At 39.7% G+C, this 24,011-nt stretch overlaps 1 protein-coding gene across 1 annotated transcript in view; it reads right to left on the minus strand.

Moving 5' to 3' along the window:
• Positions 1-19,033, minus strand: part of LOC128971993 (protein FAM169B-like) — a 42,038-nt gene extending 23,005 nt beyond the window's left edge. Inside the window, exons 1-3 of the mRNA XM_054387753.1 lie at positions 18,958-19,033; positions 6,791-6,924; positions 2,810-2,909 (exon numbers count right to left, since the gene is read on the minus strand). Of these exons, the coding sequence (XP_054243728.1) occupies positions 2,810-2,909; positions 6,791-6,924; positions 18,958-19,033 (310 nt within the window). The remainder of the gene's footprint in view (positions 1-2,809; positions 2,910-6,790; positions 6,925-18,957) is intronic.
• Between the last annotated feature and the right edge of the window lie 4,978 nt (positions 19,034-24,011).

Below are 24,011 nucleotides of genomic sequence, written 5' to 3' on the forward strand. Positions count from 1 at the left end.
CAAACTCTTCAAATATATATATCCATATGTCTAGGTATGCACACACACACACACACCCCCCAGCAGATTTTAGAGAACTAATAAAAACTATTAAAACTGATCTAAAGAAAAAAAACATCACATCAGATTCATTGTGTGTAGGAAGGCTGGCCACATGTTTATAGCATATAAAACCCAGAACAAAGAACTTCCAGTAAAATCCTTTAAATCGTACCTTTAGAAGGAAATATTAAAAGCCAGATGATGTAGGCCTTACTTAAATAGACTCACTGATCCCTGTGACTGCTTCTGTGACTATGGACTGGTGACTCAAGCTGAAGTTTTGCAAGGGGGTAGTCTTGACTGACAGTAGTCAGTCAGTCTACTGCTTATAACATAATAAGGTGTTTATTCTGCTAGGTTTAACCTTTTAATGTAGATAGCTATCATGTAATTTAGGCTTCATTTCGCACTTCCTTGAGATGTTCCTGTGGGAAATTATTTTTTCCTTGTGTACCTGTATCTTATTAATCCTTGTTCTTCCTAATACTATTAGATAATTTAGCTGAAGTTGTGTGCTAAATGCACTGCTTTCACCTGCATTATTTAATAATTCTTTCCTTTTGCCTTGCCCTTGTCAGATTTCCATTCTTGTCATGTAGCTTAAACTAACTTACTGCTGTTTTCAAGCACATTTTTTGCACGACTCACTAGCTACATACACACAACTGCACTCAGAGAGCAAGTCAGCTGTCCCACACAGACACTTCTCTCCTTTGTCACACCAGTGCCTATCTCCCTTTAGAAAATTGTTAATGTAATACATAAACTAGTGGAAAGAAAACAACTCTCTATCAAGAGTTTTAGAGGGACCAGAAAGTCTCTTGACTAGATTTATAACTTGTAAAGGTCTCCTACATTCACCTATGTGAATCACAACCCATTAGCAAATGTCCAATCAAAATCATATGTAAAAGGAGCAGGAAAACATTGCAGAATCTACCTCTAACCACAGATGATTTGAATCCAGGCTTTGTCCTTACAAAGAAATTTCCCGGTTACAGGGTTTGGACTGAAAAATGAACACTCACTTATTCTAATAGTAACTGTTCTAGGAGTGTAAGATTGTTACATGACACATTTTAGAACTTTACATAGAGTACGAAACATGTTTGCTTTGCCTTTGTTGGATTAAGAATACTGGCTATTAAAGCCTTTCAAGCATAGTTTATAGCTTATCCTTTTAGAAAAGGAAAAAACAACTATGCTTTTAATGACAGACATCATAAGTTTGCTGCCACATTTGGAAGCTGAAAGTTTAACAGATTTCATGTGTTCTGTACCCCCTAAATGACACAACTAGTCATTTCATAGGTTCCTGTCTTTGCTGTAGAGGTTTCAAAAATTCTGCACCCTTTTGCTTCACAACAGCTCCAACGCTCCTCATTTAATCTAGGTGGGTCACAACCTGGGCTTTAGATACTATGCAACTTGGAGTTTGCTGTTAATGACAGTGGTATCAAGAGTTGCTACTTATTTTACATTTGCATTTTTTGACATTCCGTACTCAAACACATTTACTTAAGAGAGTAAGTAGGAAGAAATCAGTTTGTGTCTGAAGATACTGTAGGAAAGCATGAAGAATTCTTAATGAAATACATAACTAAGGATGCTTCTAGGGATGCTTGCTAGGCTGAACAGATAAGTACTGCTGAGCTTGACAAGTCCTTGAGCAATCAAGAATGTAAGGACAGGAAGATAGAGGGAAGCAAATTGGTCAAGGCTGGCCTTGGAGCCGATGAGGTAGGAGAATCATGCTAAACAAGCTAAGGGGCAAGAGCAAGGTGTCAGCTGCATACATCAACGAGTTCCAGGAAAACGCGAATATGTTAATTATTTCTTGGAAAATTAGTGAATGTGCACAAAATGTCAACATACATTCTCTGTACAATGCTCATTCAACACACGCTTGGGTGAATTGATCTTCCTGTGTCTCTGGCATGACACAGAATTCATGCCAGATGAATTCAGAGAAATGCTGCATTGGCCGTAGAGAGTTTCTTTGCGTATTTGGTAACACTGTGATCCCAACAACAGCAAGATAAAACATAGCTACAGTTATTGATCAAATCTTAATAACCTGTTGATACTCTAAGCAGTGACTCATGCAACACCAGTAAGTACATGCTGACTTCTACTGCCTGTCACACAGTTGTAGTGCATCCCTGACACATGGCTGTAACAGGAAAACACCGGCACTACTAGCAGTGAGCAAGACAAAGCTGGCAGAGTTTAAAGACAATTGCCAAATAAAACTGATTTAACTAAATTCCTGAGTATGGTTTCACTCCAAATTTACTCCTCACACATCAGTACTGGTAACAGGAGTCAATTAAACCTAGGACTGAAGATACCATAAAGTGAAGATACCATAAAGTAAAAATAATAGGATTAAGAGACAGTAAGACCTACATTTGCTCTTGTTTAAGGATTTCAGAATTCTATTCAAACTATAATGCACGGAATTTCACATTCAGTGAAATTAGAATTAGAAAAAAAACAAATCACAAGCCCTGAAAGAATAACATTTACCTAGGGCACTTTTTCAAGAATCAGTAGTTAAGCAGAGAACTTAAAAGCCCTGATTGTCAGTTTTCCCCCCCCCCCCCACCAATCAGTAGCCCACCCACACAAACCCCTGACAGGTAAATCACAACTATTTTGTATTCAAAACAAACCCCAAAATATTTCAATATATAAACTAGCAGACCATCTTTAAAATAATGAAGTACAACTACTCAAATATCAAAATATTTTGACTAATTCTAACCTGTCTCTTTATCCTTTGGATCAGCTAACAGCAACACTTTGCAAGCAGGATTATTTCGGTAGAGAGGGACAAAACACACACAGGAATCTTCAAGTTTAACCTAAAAAACAAACAAGCCCTGTAGCCGTTTGCACTGCAAAGTTCACAAGAAGTAACATTTAATGTGTTAGAATCCATTTACAATACATTTTACTAACATTTATAGTATAAGCTTAGCACAACAGCCTCTCAATCCTGAACTTCAAGGCACGGAAACATACATAATGTGTTAAGTAAAGTTAATTTAAAAGAAATCAAGCTACCCAAGTTAGGGAAGACCTTAGCGCTGACTTATTATAACTAGTTCAGGACCTGGCTTTGAACAATGTTACATGCAGACAAATGGTGTTATGAAAGACCAGACACATCAAATAAAAGCAAATACAACTTGTGTTTCTTACAGCATCGTTCAGCTGAGTATTTGTGGTGTTTTGCAAACAATGAATTAAGCCTTAGGGTACAAGGAGTATCAAAGCATTAGGGCAGTGCTTCGGCAGTTTATCTGCAAGGCACAGGGAGGGTAGATAATTGGCACAAGGTGGTTATGTTGTAGGCAAAGCTAAAATAAAAATGCAGCTCTCAAGCTCTCAGTCTTAGACCAAACTTCTAAATGATGTGGCACATAAACACAAAATTACTGTGCTCAAACAGCTCTATATGCATGGAGACGATGATTTCCATATGAATATTGCAAATGCTCTCATGTAAGTTTAGGTACAGGCAAAGAGCGTGTATAATTTAGCACAGTATGTACTGTACTTTCAAAAATCTGGTCCATTGTGTGTATGTGGGTGTGCCTCTCTCTAATTGCACCCATTTGTCAGTTTGCTATGAAACTCAAATCAGTCACGTGACACATTTAATATTTCTCAGTGCATGGAAGGAATACTATGAATATGGATTTTTCAAGATAACAACTTCAAGCTGAAAGCAGTGTTCAATAGATTATGAGTGCTTGAATATTGGGATCATCTATACAAACACTGGACTGCAAGAAAAAACACTTGAAAACTGCCTGAAATCTGTATTTATGAGTTTTATGAAATCTCAGTCTCTTCTGGGGGTTCAGCCACGTTTTGCAGGCCTCAAATATAACAGCATCAACGCCATTACGGCACCTAGGAGCACTGCCGGAACAAAAAGGCCAGCACTATTTCCAATTCTGCTATGGCTGTCATTTTGGTTTGTAAGGTAACTTGCTCTTTTGCAGGTGCAAACACCACCAGCATGAGCCAAGCATAGCCTTCCGTGTATGAAAGCTGCCAAGAGGCTTCCACCCTGACTTGCAATAATCCTTGCTATTTGTGTACTGAATGCTTGACTGAAGACCATGCCATACCAAAAAGAAGTTCTGTGACCTGAGCAAGTAGGCTGACAGCCACTTAACACTTGCTAAATAATTATTCATGGTTGCCACTCCTGCCACTTGAAACCCGCTCTAATTCAGGTGCACAGAGGGAAGAAAAAGCTGGTAACTGCAGCCATTATTCAGACACCAAAATCATCCTCCTTCACATTATAGTTATATAATAGAGATTGTTAGCTGAGATGTTCTCTGGGGATAGGAGCTTTACCTTATTGCATTTATTTTTAATTACAAAATATCAACATTCTTTGAACTATTTATTATAGAGTATAAGAAAAAAAATAGTACAGAAAGAACATTACCCTTACTCATGTCCTTGACTAGCTGTCTGACTGCAGATTAGATTAGACCTGAATTAAATGAATGCAAAGAGAAATGTGTTGCTATGAGACTCAAAGCAGTCATGTGATTTATTTAAGGTCTGATGACAAGCCACAAAAATCAAGACAGTTCTGAATCAAAAGACAGTACTTAATCACACAGAACCTACAAGATGGTACAGGGAACAGGCCAGCATGGATTTAGGAGGGGCAGGTCCTGCCTGACCAACGTGATCTTTTACAATCAGGTTACCATCTGCTGAATGCAGGGCAGGCTGTGGCTGTAGTCTGCCTGGACACCAGCAAAGCCTTTGACACTGTCTGCCACAAGAAGCTCCTGGCAAAGCTGGCAGCTCATGGCTTGGATAGATTCACTCTGAAATGGGTCAAGAACTGGCTGGAGGGTGATGCCCAGAGAGTGGTGGTGAATGGCGCCACATCCAATTGGTAGCCAGTCACTAGTGGTGTCCCCCAGGGATCAGTGCTGGGCCCCATCCTGTTCAATATCTTTGATGATCTGGACAAGGGAATTGAGTCCATCATCAGTAAGTTTGCAGATGACACCAAGATGGGAGCAGGTGTCGATCTGTTGGAGGGTAAGAGGGCCCTGCAGAGGGACCTTGACAGGCTGGGCAGAGGCCAATGGGATGAGATTTAACAAGGCTAAGTGCAGGGTTCTACGCTTTGGCCACAACAACCCCAAGCAGTGCTACAGGCTGGGGACAGAGTGGCTGGAGAGCAGCCAGACAGAGAGGGACCTGGGGATGCTGGTTGATAGTAGGCTGAACATGAGCCAGGAGTGTGCCCAGGTGGCCAGGAGAGCCAATGGCATCCTGGCCTGGATCAGGAATAGTGTGGCCAGCAGGAGTAGGGAGGTTATTCTTCCCCTGTACTCAGCACCGGTCAGGCCACACCTTGAGTGCTGTGTCCAGTTCTGGGCTCCTCAATTCAAGAGAGATGTTGAGGTACTGGAACGTGTCCAGAGAAGGGCAACGAAGCTGGGGAGGGGCCTGGAACACAAACCCTATGAGAGGCTGAGGGAGCTGGGGTTGTTGGGGGAGAAGAAGAGGCTCAGGTGTCACCTCATTGCTCTCTACACAGTCTCAAGCTGTGCCAGGGGAGGTATAGGCTGGATATTAGGAGGAAGTTCTTCACAGAGTGAGAGATTTGCCATTGGAATGTGCTGCCCAGGGAGGTGGTGGAGTTGCCGTCCCTGGAGATGTTCAAGAGAAGACTGGATGAGGCACTTAGTGCCATGGTCTAGTTGATTGGATAGGGCTGGGTGAGCAGTTTTACTGGATGATCTTGGAGGTCTCTTCCAACCTGGTTGATTCTATGATAAGCCAAAACTCCACCTTTAACTGATCTCACTGTGTTCCTATTGCAGGAACATACACAGCACTGCCTGGGATTTGGATATGGAGGGATCTGGAATCTTTGCATATTCAGGTTTGTTTGTATTTAACCCTACACGGTCCACTAGAGGGCATTAAAAGAGTATTAAAAGCTGGTTGCGATCCCTCTCAAAGACGAAGCCGCCCACCTCAGTGTTTTTCTGGAAAATACTGCATATTATTTCCTAAATTGTAGAAAAGCCAACATATTCCAAACAATTATTTCAACTCATCCTCTTACTGGTTTGATAGCCCAGTAACAGTTAGCTCAGAACATCTTTTATGATCTAGAAAATGCCCAGAAGGAAAGGTTTCCTAGTTCAGAATTTTTAATAGGTCTGCTCAGTCCTCTCCAGTGCACTCCCCTCATGTGGCTCAGGAATGAATCTTAAAGCATTAGCACCTAAGCTGTTAATACCATCTATCAAAGGCATCTGATCAGAACTCCTTTGGGAGAATCTTTATTTAAAATTATCAATATAAGTATTGGAAAGACTAGAAACAAAAGCCAGACTGTATCACAATGGCTGTGTAAACTGGACAGTGGAGGCAGAATACAGAGCTGCGCCATGGTATAAACATCTACCAAGTACACTTTAGATTCAGACCTTCAGGTCAATATGCAAAGCTCAGCTAAGTACTTGACACCCTCAGCCACACTCAGAGGGTTTTAGACTTGCAGGTTAAGTTTCTCTCTCATTTGCAGCACGTAAACTACTTGAAATAATGCAGAATTTGCTGATTTTAAGAGATTTGTAGTCTGGCCACATCAATTTACCCTTATTCAGAGACAGACTGAGTACAACCAACAAATTAGTTTGCAAGCATCTAACTTGCAGCACGAAAAACATTAGCTTACTACCTCTTCTCCTCCTGGGATCAGAAAAACATCATGAGTGGATGATGATTTCTTCAAGAGTTTTTCATAGTAGATTTCAGCATCTGCTTGCAGAACCTCTGGGTCTCCTGCTAACGTATCTACCAAGTAAAGGCAACCTGTAGTTAAAATAAAATGCAAAGTATTTTTACTTTTTAAATTAACTAAGAAACATGCATTTTAAAACCTGTTTCCTCAGCAGCTGATTGGTGTAGCTGGGCTCTTATTGTTCCCATTGAAGCCTTTTGTGTAAAACAGTAAGGCTGGAATAAAAACCTATCTATATGTTATTTACCTCTTGACAAGCAATTTTACGAGGTAGAACCACAACAGCATCAAACCACATTTGTTTCCTTTGAATTCAACAAACATAGCCTCAAATTTCTCTAGGTGTAAGTTACTTCAAAGTTGGAAGAGAAAAAAAAAAAATCTTCAAAATACAGCCTGAGTTTTATTACTGTCCAAAAATATAACAGGAAAAGAATTCCAAAGCTTCCACTCTTTCTTGGAAGCCTGCCCCTTTATGGGTCAGTCCATGATCTGCTGTTTATCACTAGTTTTCTCTTTCTCTTCTTTTAGTAACTTCAGTTAGATACTTTCACAACAATGAAATAGTGTCAAAAAACATTTACTTACATAAGAGTTGCCAAAATAGTAACCATCACATTTTGTGCAAGGTAACTTTTAATCCATGTGACTCAATGTTAAAGGGTATTCATGCAAGGTATGTGTTAATTGCATGCAAACAAAAATTACATACACCTGATGCCTGTTAGCTAAATGTGAGGTCTAACTTGGTGCTGCTGAGAAACAAACCAGACTGATAGGTGGTTCATCACCAGCCCAAGATAAAGAACATCAGAAGATAGGTAACAGTATTCTGCCAGTCTTCTATCACAGGCAGGAAATAGTTTCAATTTAAGAGGCTTTCAATCACCAATTTACACCTGCAACTCCTGTAAGCCCCAAAGTGAAGACAAAATCTTCTACCATACTGCTATAGTTGGAGTCTTAGTTCTGAATCCTCCATTTTTAATCATGGTTTGTTCTCCCACAGCAGCTTCTGTGACCCACGTTTAACGTGAAACAACCACACCAATATTAAGCACAAAGTAAATGACTGCAACAATGAACAGTCTTATAAGGAACACTGCAAGAACTGTCTGTATTAAGATTCAGAAAACATAAATTATAGAAGTACCATGTTGAAAATGATACCTTTCAATGTAAAAATGGGAGCAGGGGATTTGCAGTACTAGGTCAAACTATTCACCCACAGTCCCACCATCCCCCCTCTGGTAGCGATCCAGCAAAAAGGTAAGAAACTACAACTGATCATTCACCACCACCCAGCACTGTTTAAAATGCTTTAAACACTATTTTCCTGCCCTTTGCAAGCAATCAGCTTACATCTTGAAGCTCAACACCAAAGCTATGTAGTCAGAATGCTAAACAGCTATTCTGTAAATGGTTTTCATATTACATTTGTATGTGACAAAATGGGAAAGAAACCAGTATTGCTTACACTGGCAAGTTGAGTTACATTATAAAATTCCAGCCAGTACTTAGCAGTGGCTATTATGTTCTGCAGCAGTCTTCCCCAGTGCTCTGTGTAACATTATCAAGAAAAACAGCCATATAAAGTAAAGAAATTAAAGATTATTATTAAAAACTTCAGTAATTTTCTGAAGTAAATTTACCAGTAAATTAGTTCATTGCCAAAGAGCAGCATATAAGGCTTCAGCTTAGCACAAAGCAAAATATTAGCCATGCTAATAAATACTATTCATGAGATGCTGCTTACAAGACTACATCCTGACAAAGCAACTTATTAATCACAATAATGTTTTGTCTTCACTGAACCAAACAACTAATACCTTCAAAGTTACCCTAACTTTCTGGTACATCATATGCTTGTATTCTAAGCTAATAGTGACCATTTGAAGGATAAAATAACGTCACAGATTAAATAACAATGGATTAGGGAGAACTACTGAGCAATTCCATTAATACAGCTTTCCCTGGAAGTACTTTTTTCTATTAAAAAAATAAACAAGCTTTTAGACTTTCATTGAATTTGTCTAAATCTAACTATTTTTCATGAAGAAAATAAAGCTGTCATGGTTTCTGTATACAAGGGAACAGGCAAAGACAGTGAGCAAGACTGAGGTTCCATTACGGACAATACAGAGCAGAAGTCTAACTTTAGGTACCTTGGAGTGTCCTTGAGAAGCCAGTTGTGCTGAGGCTGGTGTTTGTGAACATCCTCCCCAAACCTGTTCATGCATGTACATACCACTAATGCTGCTCAACTGCCATAGGCAGGAGAAAAATCACTAGTTTGATTTGGGGCTTTGGGTTCTTTCTAGTTAACTAACGTGTTTCTCAGTTTTTCCCAGTATGAAGTGAAGAAATTGTATTTGCCCTCCTGTCCTTTTTGTGCTCTTTTTGCTTATATGGAAAATCAAAACAAAACAAAAAAACTCTCTGCAAAATCTAACCATAACTGTTGCTATTAGGCATTTGAATACAAGAATTATTGCTAGCTAACAGAATGTTACAAAGGTTCCAAAATCAAAGGCAAATAATTTAACTTTGCTTTAAAAGCAATGCAGCACTACTCTCCTGTGACTGCTTCCATCTGAGGCCCTTTATCAGCATCTTGGGATACCAAAATTGTGACATTCCAAGGACAGCTTTTTAACCTTTTTAAACCTGAATTACAGGATTTCTTTCAAACTTGGTCTTGGTAGACTGTGGCAGTCAATCTGCTAGGCACCCAGCAAGCCCTTCTTTCAGACAGGTGATGTGCACAAAGGGTTACCATCTGGGGAGGGAGGGAGCGAGGAAGGGGAGAGTGAAGGGGAGCAGAAGTGGCAGTCATAAAAAGGGGGCCTCTTACTGCAGCCGCAGAGGAGGGACCATAAACCATAAGGAAAGTAAATTTAGACCCTGAGGCCTGCTGAGCTAGAGGGATTCCTGCCATCAGTGCTGAAGTGGCTGCCATCTTAAATAGCCAATGCTACCAAACAAGGTCAAGGCCTCACCTAGGGCAGGTTCTACACTGCACTGACAACAAAGGTTTACAAACAGGTACCAGACCTTGGCTTTTACAGGGCACCAGCACTGAGGGTAAAGAAGGAGGAGGTGAATGCAATTCCACTGAAAAAAACTCCTTATCTAGAGAAAAATAAATGAGATCTGAATGGGCACATTTCCATTTCAAGCACATAAAACAGATTTTAAAGCAAAACCTAACACTGCTTCCGCTTTTCCTCTCTGTTGTTTCCATGGAGCAGTCTGGGCCACATTCGCAAGTGAGGATGTGTAAGTGCATCTCCTCTCACTCTAGTGATCTGCCATCAGTTTTCACTAAGAATATGATTTTAAAGTGAAAAACTACAGCTAAAACCAGCTATAGAAACAAATAGGCAATGCCCATATCGCATCTTTATGAGATATTAACCTCCAGCAACTGTAGGTACCTCAGCCTAAAATACTAGCAACTCTGCCAGTGAGGCATAAACTAAGGCTCTTGCTTCAGTCCTGATCCCTGAACTCAGCTTCTTCAAACCCCACTGCTATTCCACCTCTGATCTTCTCCAGAAGAGAGATGAATTTTATGATAGTTTCATGACATGGACAAATACCCTTCTTGAGAGGTTCGAGTTCATTTCACTTATGATCCTAAAAGATCAATACGTGGGAATCCAGCCAGATAAGGTTAACACGCTTATGTTGTGTGTCAAGTAGACAAATAATAAATGCAATCATAAAATGTTCCACCTTAAACTGGAAATTAGTTTTTGCAGATTAAAGTCAGACCCTCATCATTACAGATTCAGCAAGACTTTCATTCTATCAGTTAAAGTAAGCAGGAAATATTTTTCCATGGGCAAAAGAATTTACTTTCAATACAACAGAAAACACATGGTGCCCATGCACTTGTATGTGGAATTCCACAAGCAAAACTACAGATTGCTCTAACGCCTGAAGGTGAATGACATGCTTCAACCTAATCAGATATTCTGAAGATTCTTTGTGTGATGATCCTTCTATATCCTCTGACACTAAATCTTGCACTGTAATAGAAATAATTTAACTGGAATATAGATAACCACAGGCTTATCTCATTCATATAATGCTACAGCAATTTAAATCACCATTATACCCCTCAAGCTCTCTTTCATTAGAGCAGTCATTTTAATAAACGTATTAATTTTACTATTTTGCCACTAGCTAACTAATCAGCTACAACTCTGTCTCTTTGTAAATACGTTTTAAGGTTCCATTAGTATGCATTGCCAAAATATTTAAGTCCTTTTTGACCATGATTAGGTATTTGCTTTCACTTTTAAGAAATTTCTATTCCTGCATTCATATGTAGCTTATTGTTTCCTTACACCAACAAAGTTCATGACGCAGTTTTTTTCAGCCTAGACACACCACTGGGTTGATTAAGATGCATTGAGGTAGTGCTGGTACTCCCAGAAAGACTTACTTGTTGAAAAGCCCATTTCAGAGATTTGTAAGACCATTTAGGATGCAGCCAGATTGTAAAGCAAAATACATCAACCTCACTGTAGATGAAACATGAAAAGTGTTATGTCTGAAGTGAATTAATCATTTATCCTACAACTACTTTTTCGTGTTCAACAAACACAGAGGATGATACTACACGCATCCATTAAGAATTGTGTGTTTACAAAAGAGCCATCAGCCACTGCAGAATTTGTATTTGGACCATGCGTCTTTGCACATTTGTACAAAATTTTACAGGTAAAAAAATACGTAAAATACTTGTCTGATCTCTAGTGGTGCAGAAACAAGACAAATGAAAAAAGAACTTAACATTTCTAACTTTCAAGTTTGATTATTTTGTATCCATTTTTGCAATTTCTAGTGCTTGTAAGTAGCAGTACTGGTTTAATTTTTTACTTCATTTTCAATTTATTTCACAACAAAATAATTTAAGACTCTTCACCAAGTTTTAAGTGTTTCTGACAGTTTTGTCCAAGAAATATTTTCCTTTTTTTAAAAACAAACAAAACAAAACAAAACAAAACAAAAAAAACACTTTGAGACAAACGGGCACCAACATAAACTACCAGTATATCATGTCACTATTTAGGAGTGAGTGTTCTTGTAATTAAACCAGGCAACCCAGACCAAAACTTGAAAGATTTATTCTTAACACAGGTGTGTTTCTGCAGCCCCCAACAAATCACTTCACTTTCTCTCTGGCTTCTTATCAGTTAAGTGTATGTCTTATCTACCACTTCAAAAGGGTGTTTCCCTTATCAGTACCTCTAAGTCACAACATAAAAAGTCCAAGAACTCATATAACATAAATCGTTCTCTGCTCTCCTGTGTCTGTCACTGCCACACTACAGCAGCAGGAACCATGACAGTGTCTAGGATCTAAAAAGAATTTTTTTTTGCCTTTCTAAAGCATGTACATATTAAAAAAGTGCTTTCCTGACTCCCAGAGGAGTCAGAGCTGTGTGTCAAACAGCAGTGCTTGACATCAACTCTTCTCCTTTCCTTCTTATGAGCTTGAACGTCTCTATGCATGTGGTTATCATTAGACTATCATATTTGTTTAACCTTTCAGAGGAAGGAAGAGGTCTTTGGCACATTCCCGCAAGAACAGACAGAACCTGACTCTCATATCCTGAATGTAATTGAGCAAGTGTATGTCAAAATCCCAAGTTCTAATGTAAGTGAAACTTCAGTATCATAACAACATGTGGTGGCAATGGAACTAGTGGGCAAGTACCATGGTGTGATGTCTGTCCAAAATGGTGAGGCAGCTCTTAACCACATGCTGTACATCACTAATTAAAACAATGTTCTTCCCCACTGTACTGCTTTTCACCATTACTAATAGAGAAATCACTCCTGGAACATCTAAGGATGAAAAAAAAATATCCATTGGCATTAATTTCTGTTTCAATTCAAAAATGCCATTTATATGTTACTTGCTCTTCTATCACAATGGCAAGTGCCAATGGCAAGGAGGGTTTCAGAAGACAAACTAAACAAGTTTCTGTCTGCAAATCATTTTCTGTTGTGGAATCAATAAATGAAGGCAGAAGGGAAATAAATAACTTAATCCCATTCCCAGTTAAGTAACCAGACAAATTAAGTAGATCAGTTCACCTGTAGCCATACATATCTCTACTGCAAACTGCCACTCAACTGCAGGGCATGCCAAATGCAGGATGCTATCGTATTGGCTATCCCAGTACTGCTAGCACATTTTTACTACTGATTTCAGAAAAGGGGAGAAAAAAACCTTTAAATATATACATATATATATATAGCAGATTGTAGATAAGCAAAGGCAGAGACTAGATAAACCTAACTGAAAAATATCAAACACCTTCAATTTCCAACTTCAGTGAGTTCTGAAGGCCCTCAGAACCTCATGTCGAGGATCTATAAAACACATTATTTTACTTATCAAAACTTAATCTGCAATTTATGAAATGGGGAACAAGCAATTAAACAATTGATGTAATTTTTTAGCTCTCTTTGAAACAAATACTCAGATGAAACATTATGACGTTTTCAAAGCTAGAAAAGCAAGTGCATATTGAAGGGATCACACAATGGCAAGTGCATATTGAAGGGGTATTTGCTCCACTCTAATCTGCATCTCACCCATACTGAAAGGTCCAGCAAACAAGTTCCAGCAATATCTATTTTTCCTCAAATGGATCTCTAGCAGTGTTATCAAAATAAAGCCACACCCAGCTCATAGTACAGATAAATTAACATACATCTGTGCAAACAGGCTACCCTCTGTCATATTACACACAGAATGCACATCTGGACTGGCATGAGTTGCACAAAGTTCTAACCTAATGTAATTGAAAAAAAGCTGAGGTATTATGGCCCAGAAACGGGGTTTATAAATAAAAACTGTAGCATGCTGTTAAACCATGGAAGCGCTACCAGCTGTAAGTATGACATACCAGGAATTCATACTGCTGCACATTTAACTCTCTTCTTCACAGAGCTTAGATGCAAAAAAAATAAAATAAAGAAGCAGCAGCTTACAGAAAAACTCAGAAAAGATGAAGTCTTGAAGAAAAGGGACATTCAGGATTGCAATTAATTAAGGTTTGTGGTCACATCAGGTTTTCCTCGAGGAAATTCTATGGATTCAGTGGGAATGCTGCTAATACCTCTGAACCTGTGAACATCAGATTTAAGTTCTTACTATGTACTGTTTATCATACAAACAAGAAATGGGCAGAAATGTTCCTGGAAAACTCTTACTCCAACTACTAAGGGCAGTGGTATGAATTTCCTTACATATGTAAGGAAAAAAAAAGAAGAAAAAAACAACCTAAATTTTTCAACTGTTTGTCTAGTTCCAAAATGAAATAAAATATAGAAGAAAAATAAAAAATCTTTCCAGAAGGACTGTGTCCATATCAGTGACTTTTTTCCAGCAGTTATATCAGCGCTATATCTTATTTTATCGTATCCATAGCCAAAGTAGCTTTGTCAGCAGAAGTTAATAGTCCAGGCCCGACCTCAAATTAAGGTCTGAAACTTGAAATTGAAGCAAAGAAGAAATGGGAATGACACCGAAACACATCACTGGAGTGCTTTCATTATTCAAAGAAGCTGATTTGAAAGGAAAATGACAGAAAAGATTCCGTGACCAGCAGTAGAACTTTTATGAGTGACAAGTTCAAATATAGGAGTAGTAATGCAATCTTCTACAAAGATGGAATTCAGAAAGGAGGATGCATTGGTCAAAAAAATATCATCCTATAACTGAAGGGAAAAGAAGAAGATAACATTTCCCATAGTGATAAACAAGAAATAGTGAAACAGCAGGAAATGACAATTCATTTTGGCAAACAATTGCTTCACTTCTGACCCAAAGCAAAGATCACTTGGATCCTCATATGAAGATGATTTCATCCCACAGGGAGAAGCCAGACAGACTGACAGGACAGTTTCAGGAAACAGCCATATTTTAAGACCAGGGAACATTTAAAATTGTTACTGAAACACTTACTGTCACAATCAGGGCTACTACTGAAATGTCACTTTAAATATGTATCCCTATTATCACCATTATTCAAAGCAGGTACGGGAAACTGAAGGTCACCCTACACACATCTTCATGTCACACCACCTATGGCAGTAGGTGTGGCATACCAAGAGCACCTGGAAATCTTGGTTTGATGTCATAAAGGACAATGTTCCCCAAAACAAAGTAGCAATGAAAATGAGACAACTGCCTAGATTTTCAGGGGTACCAGTTTCAGATACATCATTTGAGTTGCTAATGCATTCCATCTCCCAAATCTACTGCTCCTACCAGCAGAGTGTTTAAGTCTGCCTAAGAAAACCCAGCAGCCTTTCTCCAAATTACTTGCAAGGAACAATTTATACAGCCAGAATAATCTCAAAATAATGCAATTAATTCAAGAGGAAAAAAGGAAAGAAGAAAAAAAAAAATCCCTTCCCACAGTAATTTCCACTCTGCTAAATTTACTATACGGCTGCAAATTAATCACCTGCCCTAGCTATCACAAGCCTCTTAGCCTCTCTCAGAATTTGCTTTAATAAACAGCTGCAAGTACTGGGGGAAATATGTAAACGTCTCTCTTGTGCCATTGTGTCAGCTATTCTACATGCCCTTGAAGGTGCTCCAAAATCAGCATGGCTCTGCTTTTCCCTTTTTCTCCTTTTGAGAGGAGGAAGAAGCAGAGAAGGGAAGACTGGTTGGCAACAGAGGGCTAACTCTGTGCTTGCTGTGCTCTTGACAGTAAGGCTGAGAATGTTCGAATTCAGTTTATACAGGCTCTTCTGTAAGAACAAAAGAAACCACTGCTGGTGGTTAAAAATTCAAAAGGTTTTGATTGCAATGGCTTGACAATCAGCCAAAGATATGACTAGGGGGAAAAACACAGCAAGGCAGCTATGACCAGAATGGAAGAAACAAGGAAAAACACATGGCTTGACTTCAGAGCAGAAAATTGACTTAGGCTTTGCATAAACGACAGCATACCTCCAAGCTTGCCTGATCTATCGTCTGCCTGGAATGAGAACATGCAGTCTAAAAGCAGGGCCTATTAAAAGGCATAATGTTTCTAAACAGCATCTGTTACGTACTAATAAGCATTACTTAAAGGACACAGGCCTTAAATTGCTACCAAACGTGCATTTATCTGGAACTGCTGCAAGGCAATCACTACCAAAATGCCACATGACACCATGGGAATCTGAATAATATAAAATGTTTTAATTTTGTTTGGCTTGAAATCATTACACAGAAAAAAATATGGAGGCACTTTCTGAGATTTTGAAACCGTGCAGCTTCACAGGAATGAAACACTATCAAGAATTACATCAGCGAAGCCATTTGCCATCTGTTGTCAGTAATACTATAAAGACCAGCAATCAGCCAGCAGTTCCAAAGGTTACAAACACAGTATTTTTAAGCATCTACAGACCTCTCAATAACTGAGCAGGACAAAGTTTACTTCAGCTATGTGCAACCTGAGGGTCTGCCAATCACTTTCCAAGGACAACACAGAAGAACTGAAAATTGACACAGAAAGCATTTGGGAGTCTCTCAGTACACAACCTTTATACTATGTGGAAAATACACAGCAGCCTGTTCCACATAGGTTTTTACAACATGCCCACAATCACAATGTCTGCACACCTCCCACTTGCAAATTTAAACCAGCTAGACTTTCTCTTATGTTTGTTTTCTCTTACTTTCCCCCAAGGGAAGGAGTGTATTCACTGCAGCACTATTATGGAAAGGGACTGATGTTTGTTAGCTGGGGTTTGGACTGATTTTTTTTTTTTCTTCAAGAAAGGTAGTTAGGATTTTGTTTCCTGTTTTCTTGCCTTCTAGACCATAACTACATATTTATGTTATGTAACTTGCCTTACCTGTGGCATGGAAAGCATACGGGTTATGACAGCCCTTACATCTGAGACACATTTTCCTCAGTCTGAGTAAAATTCTACCTGTTCCACACATGAGATTTTAGTTATACTTGAAGGAGTACCATTGTTGATTAGTCTCATCTTTGAGTAGCTTTTCTAGACTTGGGGGCCACATTCATGATATGTAGTGCATATATGCTACCTGAACACCATAGTTTCACCTTCCAGACTGCTGGTCTCCTGCCTGCAAACTGATTAAAACGGATTTAATGGAAGGTAGGAAGATTTCCATCTTCCTAGAGAAATAGAGGGAAATTTAAGGCTTCATTAATGCAATTGTTAAACTAGACATACAGGTTTCTCATCCAGTAACTCACTATTTCTCAGGCTCCAGAGTTGTACATACCTATACATTGTTACTCACTGAATGTCCTTCCCAGTCTTACTGTTACATGGCTAACACACAGAAATCAGACTTCCACAGTGTTCTAAAAATCAAAAGATTTTGTGACGAGGCTGAATTCAAAACAAAAGCCTCAAGTTCTAGGTCAACAGCTGGACTGCCTCTCAATAGCAAGGTCTGCCTAGGACCTGTAAATGAGCTTAAAAAGCCAGAAGTGTGATCAATCTTACCATGTGAAAACCAGGTACAGGAACAGTCCTGGAGACCTAGTTGTAGCATCTTAATTACAGCATAACATAAACTGAAAAGCCCAATTTGCACAAGAAGAGCTAATGGCTCACTTCGTTATGCTCTTACAGTGTATTGTATACTCAACCTACTGCCAATTACTTTAAACATAAGTATATAAAATTAAATAAGTCAAAACTCAGATGATACCTAAAATTAATAACAGCTGTCCCAAAGGAGGAAGGAGGTGGAAGAAGAACTACTCTAAATATTTTATTTGAGAGAAATTAAAAGTCGGGGGGAAATGTAAACATCAGCTGAAGTAACACAACAGTATAACATTTGCTTGGACATGAAAAACCAAGTCCCATTCATATAGAGATATTTTATTTAAAGACATCAGCAGAACTGAGTATTAAAAAAAAAAAAAAACACCCTACAAGCCTGTAACATTGCTACAAATATTTTACTTTCATAAGTGGCTGATAGAAGGGAGAAAAATAGAGCAATCTGACTATGGTGCATTTAGCCATGAGGAGGTAGAGGAACTAATGAACAACATTATTTTACTAAAGGGGATGAAGGAGGCACTTTAGATAAATGGCAGCAACTCAACGAGTTTCAGAACATAAATTCACTTTGCATTTACCTGCTAGTGTGACAAATAAAGAAGAGTATAAAAACAGAGCAGGAGGGAAAGCAATGCAAAAGCTAACTGAGGTGATGCAATGGGCTCTTATCCAAACAAGTGCATCAAATACAAATCAAAAACAGTACCACACACCAGATTCCTTGGGAAATACGTGGTGGGGCATGTGCAGTAGATCCACCTGTCCTAAAATCGGCTTCCTTACCAAGCACTAAGAGCACTGCCATTTGGGAACCAACATAGTGTTTGTTCATTTCTAAGTCCACCATGTACTGAGTAGCAGAGTAGCCTCTATTGGCCTCTGCTAGGCAAGCTCCTCTTTGCCTAATGCCACAAACAAGTAAATTAACTCCTGCTGAAAGGAAATGAGGATTGAGTTGCTTTTTTCCCCAAACAAACAAACAAAAATCATTAGAAACCAGGTATTTCCTGGTTTACAGTCAGCTCATGGCCAGCACATAAAGTTTTTACTGAATACATTTCAAGAAAGGGTAAAGAGTCTGCAGAAGAGAAAGCCTTTCGTATCTCCACACCAAAATAATCCAATTCTTCTTCTGTGCTTCGTTAAACCACGCTTTTGCTCAATTTGGGTAAACACTTGCTGATGCTGCCTGAGATTTGGCCTTAAAAATGTGTGTTTCTTGTGCTATATTCTCTCTGCTCTTCAACAGATCTCAAGTACGTAGCCATTAAAGCCTTAAACTCGTGCACCTATGCTGAGACCTCCAAGCACATACTGGAAACAGGAGTCTGGAGACGAGCGTATCACAGGCATCACGTGTGGAACTAAAGCTGACAGAAATCATCAGGCCAGCTCCTCTCTGCTTCAGAACAGGTTTGGACTAGCCTAAAACCTAGAAAAGTTCCCTGTATGGCTGGAGAAAGAGCAAGAAAACCTGTAGCAGGGGATTAGTCTGCTTTGTGCAGCGTGCTCCTGACTGTCTCCCTCAAGCGATCCTATGAAAAGCAGGACGCAGGGAGCACGGCCATGAAGAGCCGGGGTTCCTCCGGTCATGACCGCAGGCGACCAAGCAAAGTTTTCCCAGAAAGGCCGAGAGTTTTGCGGCGCTTTGGCCGCTTTCGGAAAGCCTGCCCGCGGGGAGCCCGCCATTTCGCGCCGCGGGCTCCTCACAAGAGGCGCGAGTTGGCGCCGGCGGCGCCCCGAGACAGGACAGCCCGAGCGGGCGGTGCGTCAGCGAGGCACCATCGTCCAGCCTCTGCGGGTGGGCAGCCCGCCCGGCAAAAGAGCAGGAACGGGAAGCAGCGAAAACGAGCGGGACGGCCGCCGTGAGAGGAGAGACGGGGCGGGAGCGAAAGAGGCCAGGCCGTGGGGCAGCTCCCTAGCGCTCTCCCTCCCCTCTTACCAGCGGCGGCTCTTCCTCCTCCCTCGGCCTCCATCACTTCCTGTGAGGCGGATTGCTACCGCCGCGGCCCGTGTCCGCCTCGGAGCGCGTAGCGGTGCGGCCCCATCGCGCCGCAGGCAGCCGTGGAGGGCGGGCCTATGAGGGGTGGGGAGCAGCTGCCGGGTGGGCCAAGGTTCGGCTGACAGGAAAAGCGGCGGTCGTGGGATGTCTGGGGAAACAAAAGGACGGGGGAGGTGACAGCAAACAGTCTGGCGAAGTTTGTGTAGGAGCCAAGGCGGGAGAGGCGAGGGGAGGCTAGCTGCAAACTCCCAGCAGAGCGGCCGCGGGCTGAGGCGGCAGCCCTCTTCCTCCGCGATCACGGCCCAGCGGGTGGCAAGTGCCAGCCCAGGGCTACAACTTCACTTGATCCAACTCTGAACACAAGTTCCAGCTTCTTCATTTAAAAGGCACAGAATCACAAACCGTAGACCGAGCTCCAGCTTTTTTAAACTTAGACGGCAGAAGCAGAAGGTTTACGAGGGAAAACAAGTACAAACCCGGCCTTTTTATAGCATTCTTCAGCCACATACAATAGTGAGCATTGTCACTGTGAAGGAGGCTTTTAAAATACCTGGGAGAGAAACCTGCTATTCGTTATTGCAAATCGTAAAAACAAGGTACAGAGATGAAAACAAACACGCAGTCTAATTTTCAAAATTAGAAAGCAGAATGCAGTCGTTTGACTTCTGGATCCTTCCTACACCAAGTGTATGATCCCTTAATTAATATTAAAATAGCAGATACAATATCAAGTCAAAGAGGTGAAAAGTTCATGGAAATAACAGTACATTTTTACAGAGAAACAAACTAACCGTTGTGCTTTGGCGATCCAGGAACACTTGAGTGTCAGCACAGTGATCAAATACTCCCTAGGGTTGCTCCTTCTTTCAAAAGGTTTAAAACACACAATGAAGTAGATTTGTATTTTCTTATATTGGTGGATGTCTCATGACCACTTGAAGCTTTGTAGCTCCCACCACTCCCTGTATCACCCTCACCCAGAAGTTTAGCTGTGCCAGGCCTAGTTTGATGCAGTATTGCTATGTAACATTGTCTGGGTTTTACAGAGAAAATTGTTAAGCTGTGAGAAAGTACAAGGGCTAAAACCATGGAAGATTAGAAGCTAAAGTGACAGAAGTGCTGTTGTTGGGATAACAGTAGTTAGATAGTGAAAGAATGAAGATAAAAGATACAGAAGGAAAGAAAAATAGAAACTGGAAAGATAACTCAGTAATGCCAAGGATCAGCTCATGCTAACAAATGTCAGAGACCAACTTTCCCCAGCATATAGGAAACTTCCTGGCCAACTAAGACTCATCAGTTTTCTTATCAGGAGTGGTAAGCATGTTACTGTTTAGCCTAGTAATCTGTTAGTCCTAGCTATCTATTTTGCATGTTAGGTGATACATAATTGCTTACATTGTGTGACTTTGGCCTGTTTATGCATGGTAAATGACACCTGAACAGAAGCAACCCATTGATCCTGATTTGCATGCTCTCCTGTTTGTATGCTTTCTACCTGTTTTAATTATAAACAGTTGAAAATTAAATATCAAAAATCTGTCCACACAGAGCAGTGGATTGCTAATACTGCAAGACAACCAGAGCTGAAATTATAACAGCCACCCATCAGCCTGGCTATGTTTAAATTATATACTATTTCAAATTTTCCCCATTATTGCTAAGCAGTTATACAAGGAAGGTATAAATTGCAGAAGAACAACATAAGGCAGCAACATAAAATATAGAACACTATCTGACACCACCCCCTCCCCCCCAAAGGTAAGCTAAACTGCTGTAACATTTTTCCATTTACCATTTCAACGGAGTTTGTTACAGAAGAGGCATTGGTCCAGAGGGAATAGTGAACTTTACACTGAAATGTTTGTCTCCTCTCTTTCTGTGACATTGCATTCCATCTGCCTAAAGACCAGCTTCGGTCTTTCCTGAGAATCGTTTATTTTTATTAGAATGGAAAAGAAATACAGTGTTAGATCCTGAATTTTCTACTTAAAATCCCATTACAGTTAAATGTTAAATAGCATAATAGCATAATGGCTTGATCTCTTCCTCATTAAATGTTGAGCAGCTGAGAAAAAAATTGGAATATATTAAACACTTTCACTTGACAGTTTAAAACATCGGTCAATGCCTGCCAATAACAAGGAATAAAAAAAAATCTATATGTAAGTAATAATAAAGGAGATAAAAATTAAAGAGCCATTTCTAAATGAAGGCCATATTCAGTTCTGGTTACTGTCAGTAAAAAGCTATTCAAGCAGTGTTCTGGCAGTTCTGCAATGTGGTCAGAATGCATTTGCAGAAAATCTATTTTCTCTTGCTCAGCAGTTCAGATGATTTTTAAATGTATCAGACAACTGTACAGAAAAATATTCAAGGTGATAACCAGGACTTTCATAGCTGAGTTGTTACCATTTCTTCTTTACCTCAAGATGACTGCCCTCCCAGTCACGTTTGTGTATAGCAAGAAGAAAAACAACTGGTGTTTAGCTGAGTCAGCTGTGTCTGTGACTTGCCTTCAACTATCCGGGGCCTGGTTTCTTAATTATGGATGGGGAGATTAATTTACACAGACGTCAAATATTCAGTGACTTGTGTATCTATTGTCATGGGCACACATGCACATGAGAGTGCTAATACTAAAGCCACAACCATAATGTCACAAAAATTTCAGAAGTAATTTTGAATTCAGCTAAAGAATTGTTAGAAGAAATAAAAGGTTTCATTATTTAGGCCTAGCCAGAAGATTTTTTTTCTTCTTTCTTCAACTACCATATTCTTTACTTTCTGCTTGTTGCAAAAATGTAACACAGCTGCAATATGTGTGTTATTCCTCCAAGTGGAATACTATACACATAAAACTTGGGAACAGAAACAATCAGTTAAATCAGTGCAAAAAAATAATTTCAGTGCACTCCGTCAAATTCCTGGTTTACTCAAACCACTTGCACTTGCATAAGCATATAGCAACTCTGGAAAAGTCTTGAAATTTTTACTGTCACATTAGCAAACCCCTGCTTATGGAAAAGGACTAAACTGTTGAAGACAATACCTAATCAGTCAGTTGTGGGATGTTTCCCATACCCCCCATTTCAATCAGCTCCTTCATAAACGTTTAGGGAAGTAATCTTCCTTTATCTGTATTTTTCTACTCTTTTGCCAGTTGTGAAAACTTTCAAAACTAGTGCTACAGTCCAAATATGTTTCAGATGGCATGGATCTAGCACTTAGATCTACAAAATACAAGAACAGCTAATAAAATACCTAGTATTTTATTCAAGCAGTCAAGCAATATGCTTCATATATTTATCTATGAAGCAGGTATAATGTCCCAAACAAAATGCATAATTTCTCATGTAAGAAATTAATTGAGTAAATATAGATCTTAAATCTTGCTTTATTCTTAGCATATGCTTTGTTCATTAGGGCACCTTGTTCAACAGAGTCCAAATTGGCAATAACTAAGAGAAGGCTGGTATGTTGTTGTCCAGTATCATAGGAATTTTACTAACCGGTCACGTAGAAAAATTAATAAATAAAAATCTTAACTGACACAGAATTTTAGATGTAATTCACAGATGTCAGTGGCAGATTTTTCCCTGTTGAAGGCTGCAGACAGTTCTGTGCTCACTGTATTATCTGCTCCTTCCAGAGCTAGCAAAAGTTAGTTTTACAAGTTGCATTAGTCAGGAGAAGAAACGGATGGTGGAATCTCAGGGTCTTTTCATTAAAAAAAAAAAAAAAATCCACACATTTCTTTGTGTTTTAGCACAGGAGGATTTAAATGACAGACATAGGCCATTGCTCCCAACCTCATTCAGCCACTGCCTCATCCAAGAGATTTCTTCAGAGATTTTTTTTCCTTAAGGTCTCACAATCACCAGCTCTCTTGAGATTGTATAGTGGCTTTCTATTCTTAGCGTATTTCTCCCCTCCCTCCCTCATACACACACACACATACACTTCCTACTCAAAACAAGACCCAGAAAAACCCTCTGCCCACATAGTTACAATTCTCAGGAGAACTTTCATATGCTTTTGTTTTGGGCAGTGACAATGGGCATATGTTTTGATTTCAGGGCCCCCCTGCTGCTTCTCATGCTTGAGTTTAATGAAGACAGACCAGCTATTGAACTTACAAGTTTCAGCAAGCTATAACCCAGGGTCTAGAGTCCCTTTGACCTTGCAAGTTGGAGTGAGATTTTTTTTCACTTGCTGCTTATTCAAGGATATCACTGAGTAAATGTTTTGGTTTAGCAAATACACACATTTTCTTGCTGGTGTTTGGTTTTAAAGTGGAAGATGCTTGGCCACTTTTATAAAGAGCTTAAGATAAAGATTAGTACATCAGATAACTGCTACGAAGAGGCAGTTACCTCTGAGTAACCAGTTAGCCCAGAACAAAATTACCACTGAGTTTAAGTCAGTAAGAAAAAGTCCAAGAACAGTGGAAATGGACAGATATGTTTTTGTAGCTAAGTCATTCCTCATGATTAAAGTGAATTACACTGTGCTAAAAATAGAACAGCCACAGAGATAGGGAAAAACATGACTCAATTAATTTTCTGT

The sequence above is a fragment of the Indicator indicator genome, chromosome 16 (assembly GCF_027791375.1).
Source record: "Indicator indicator isolate 239-I01 chromosome 16, UM_Iind_1.1, whole genome shotgun sequence".
Classification (NCBI taxonomy): Eukaryota; Metazoa; Chordata; class Aves; order Piciformes; family Indicatoridae; genus Indicator; species Indicator indicator.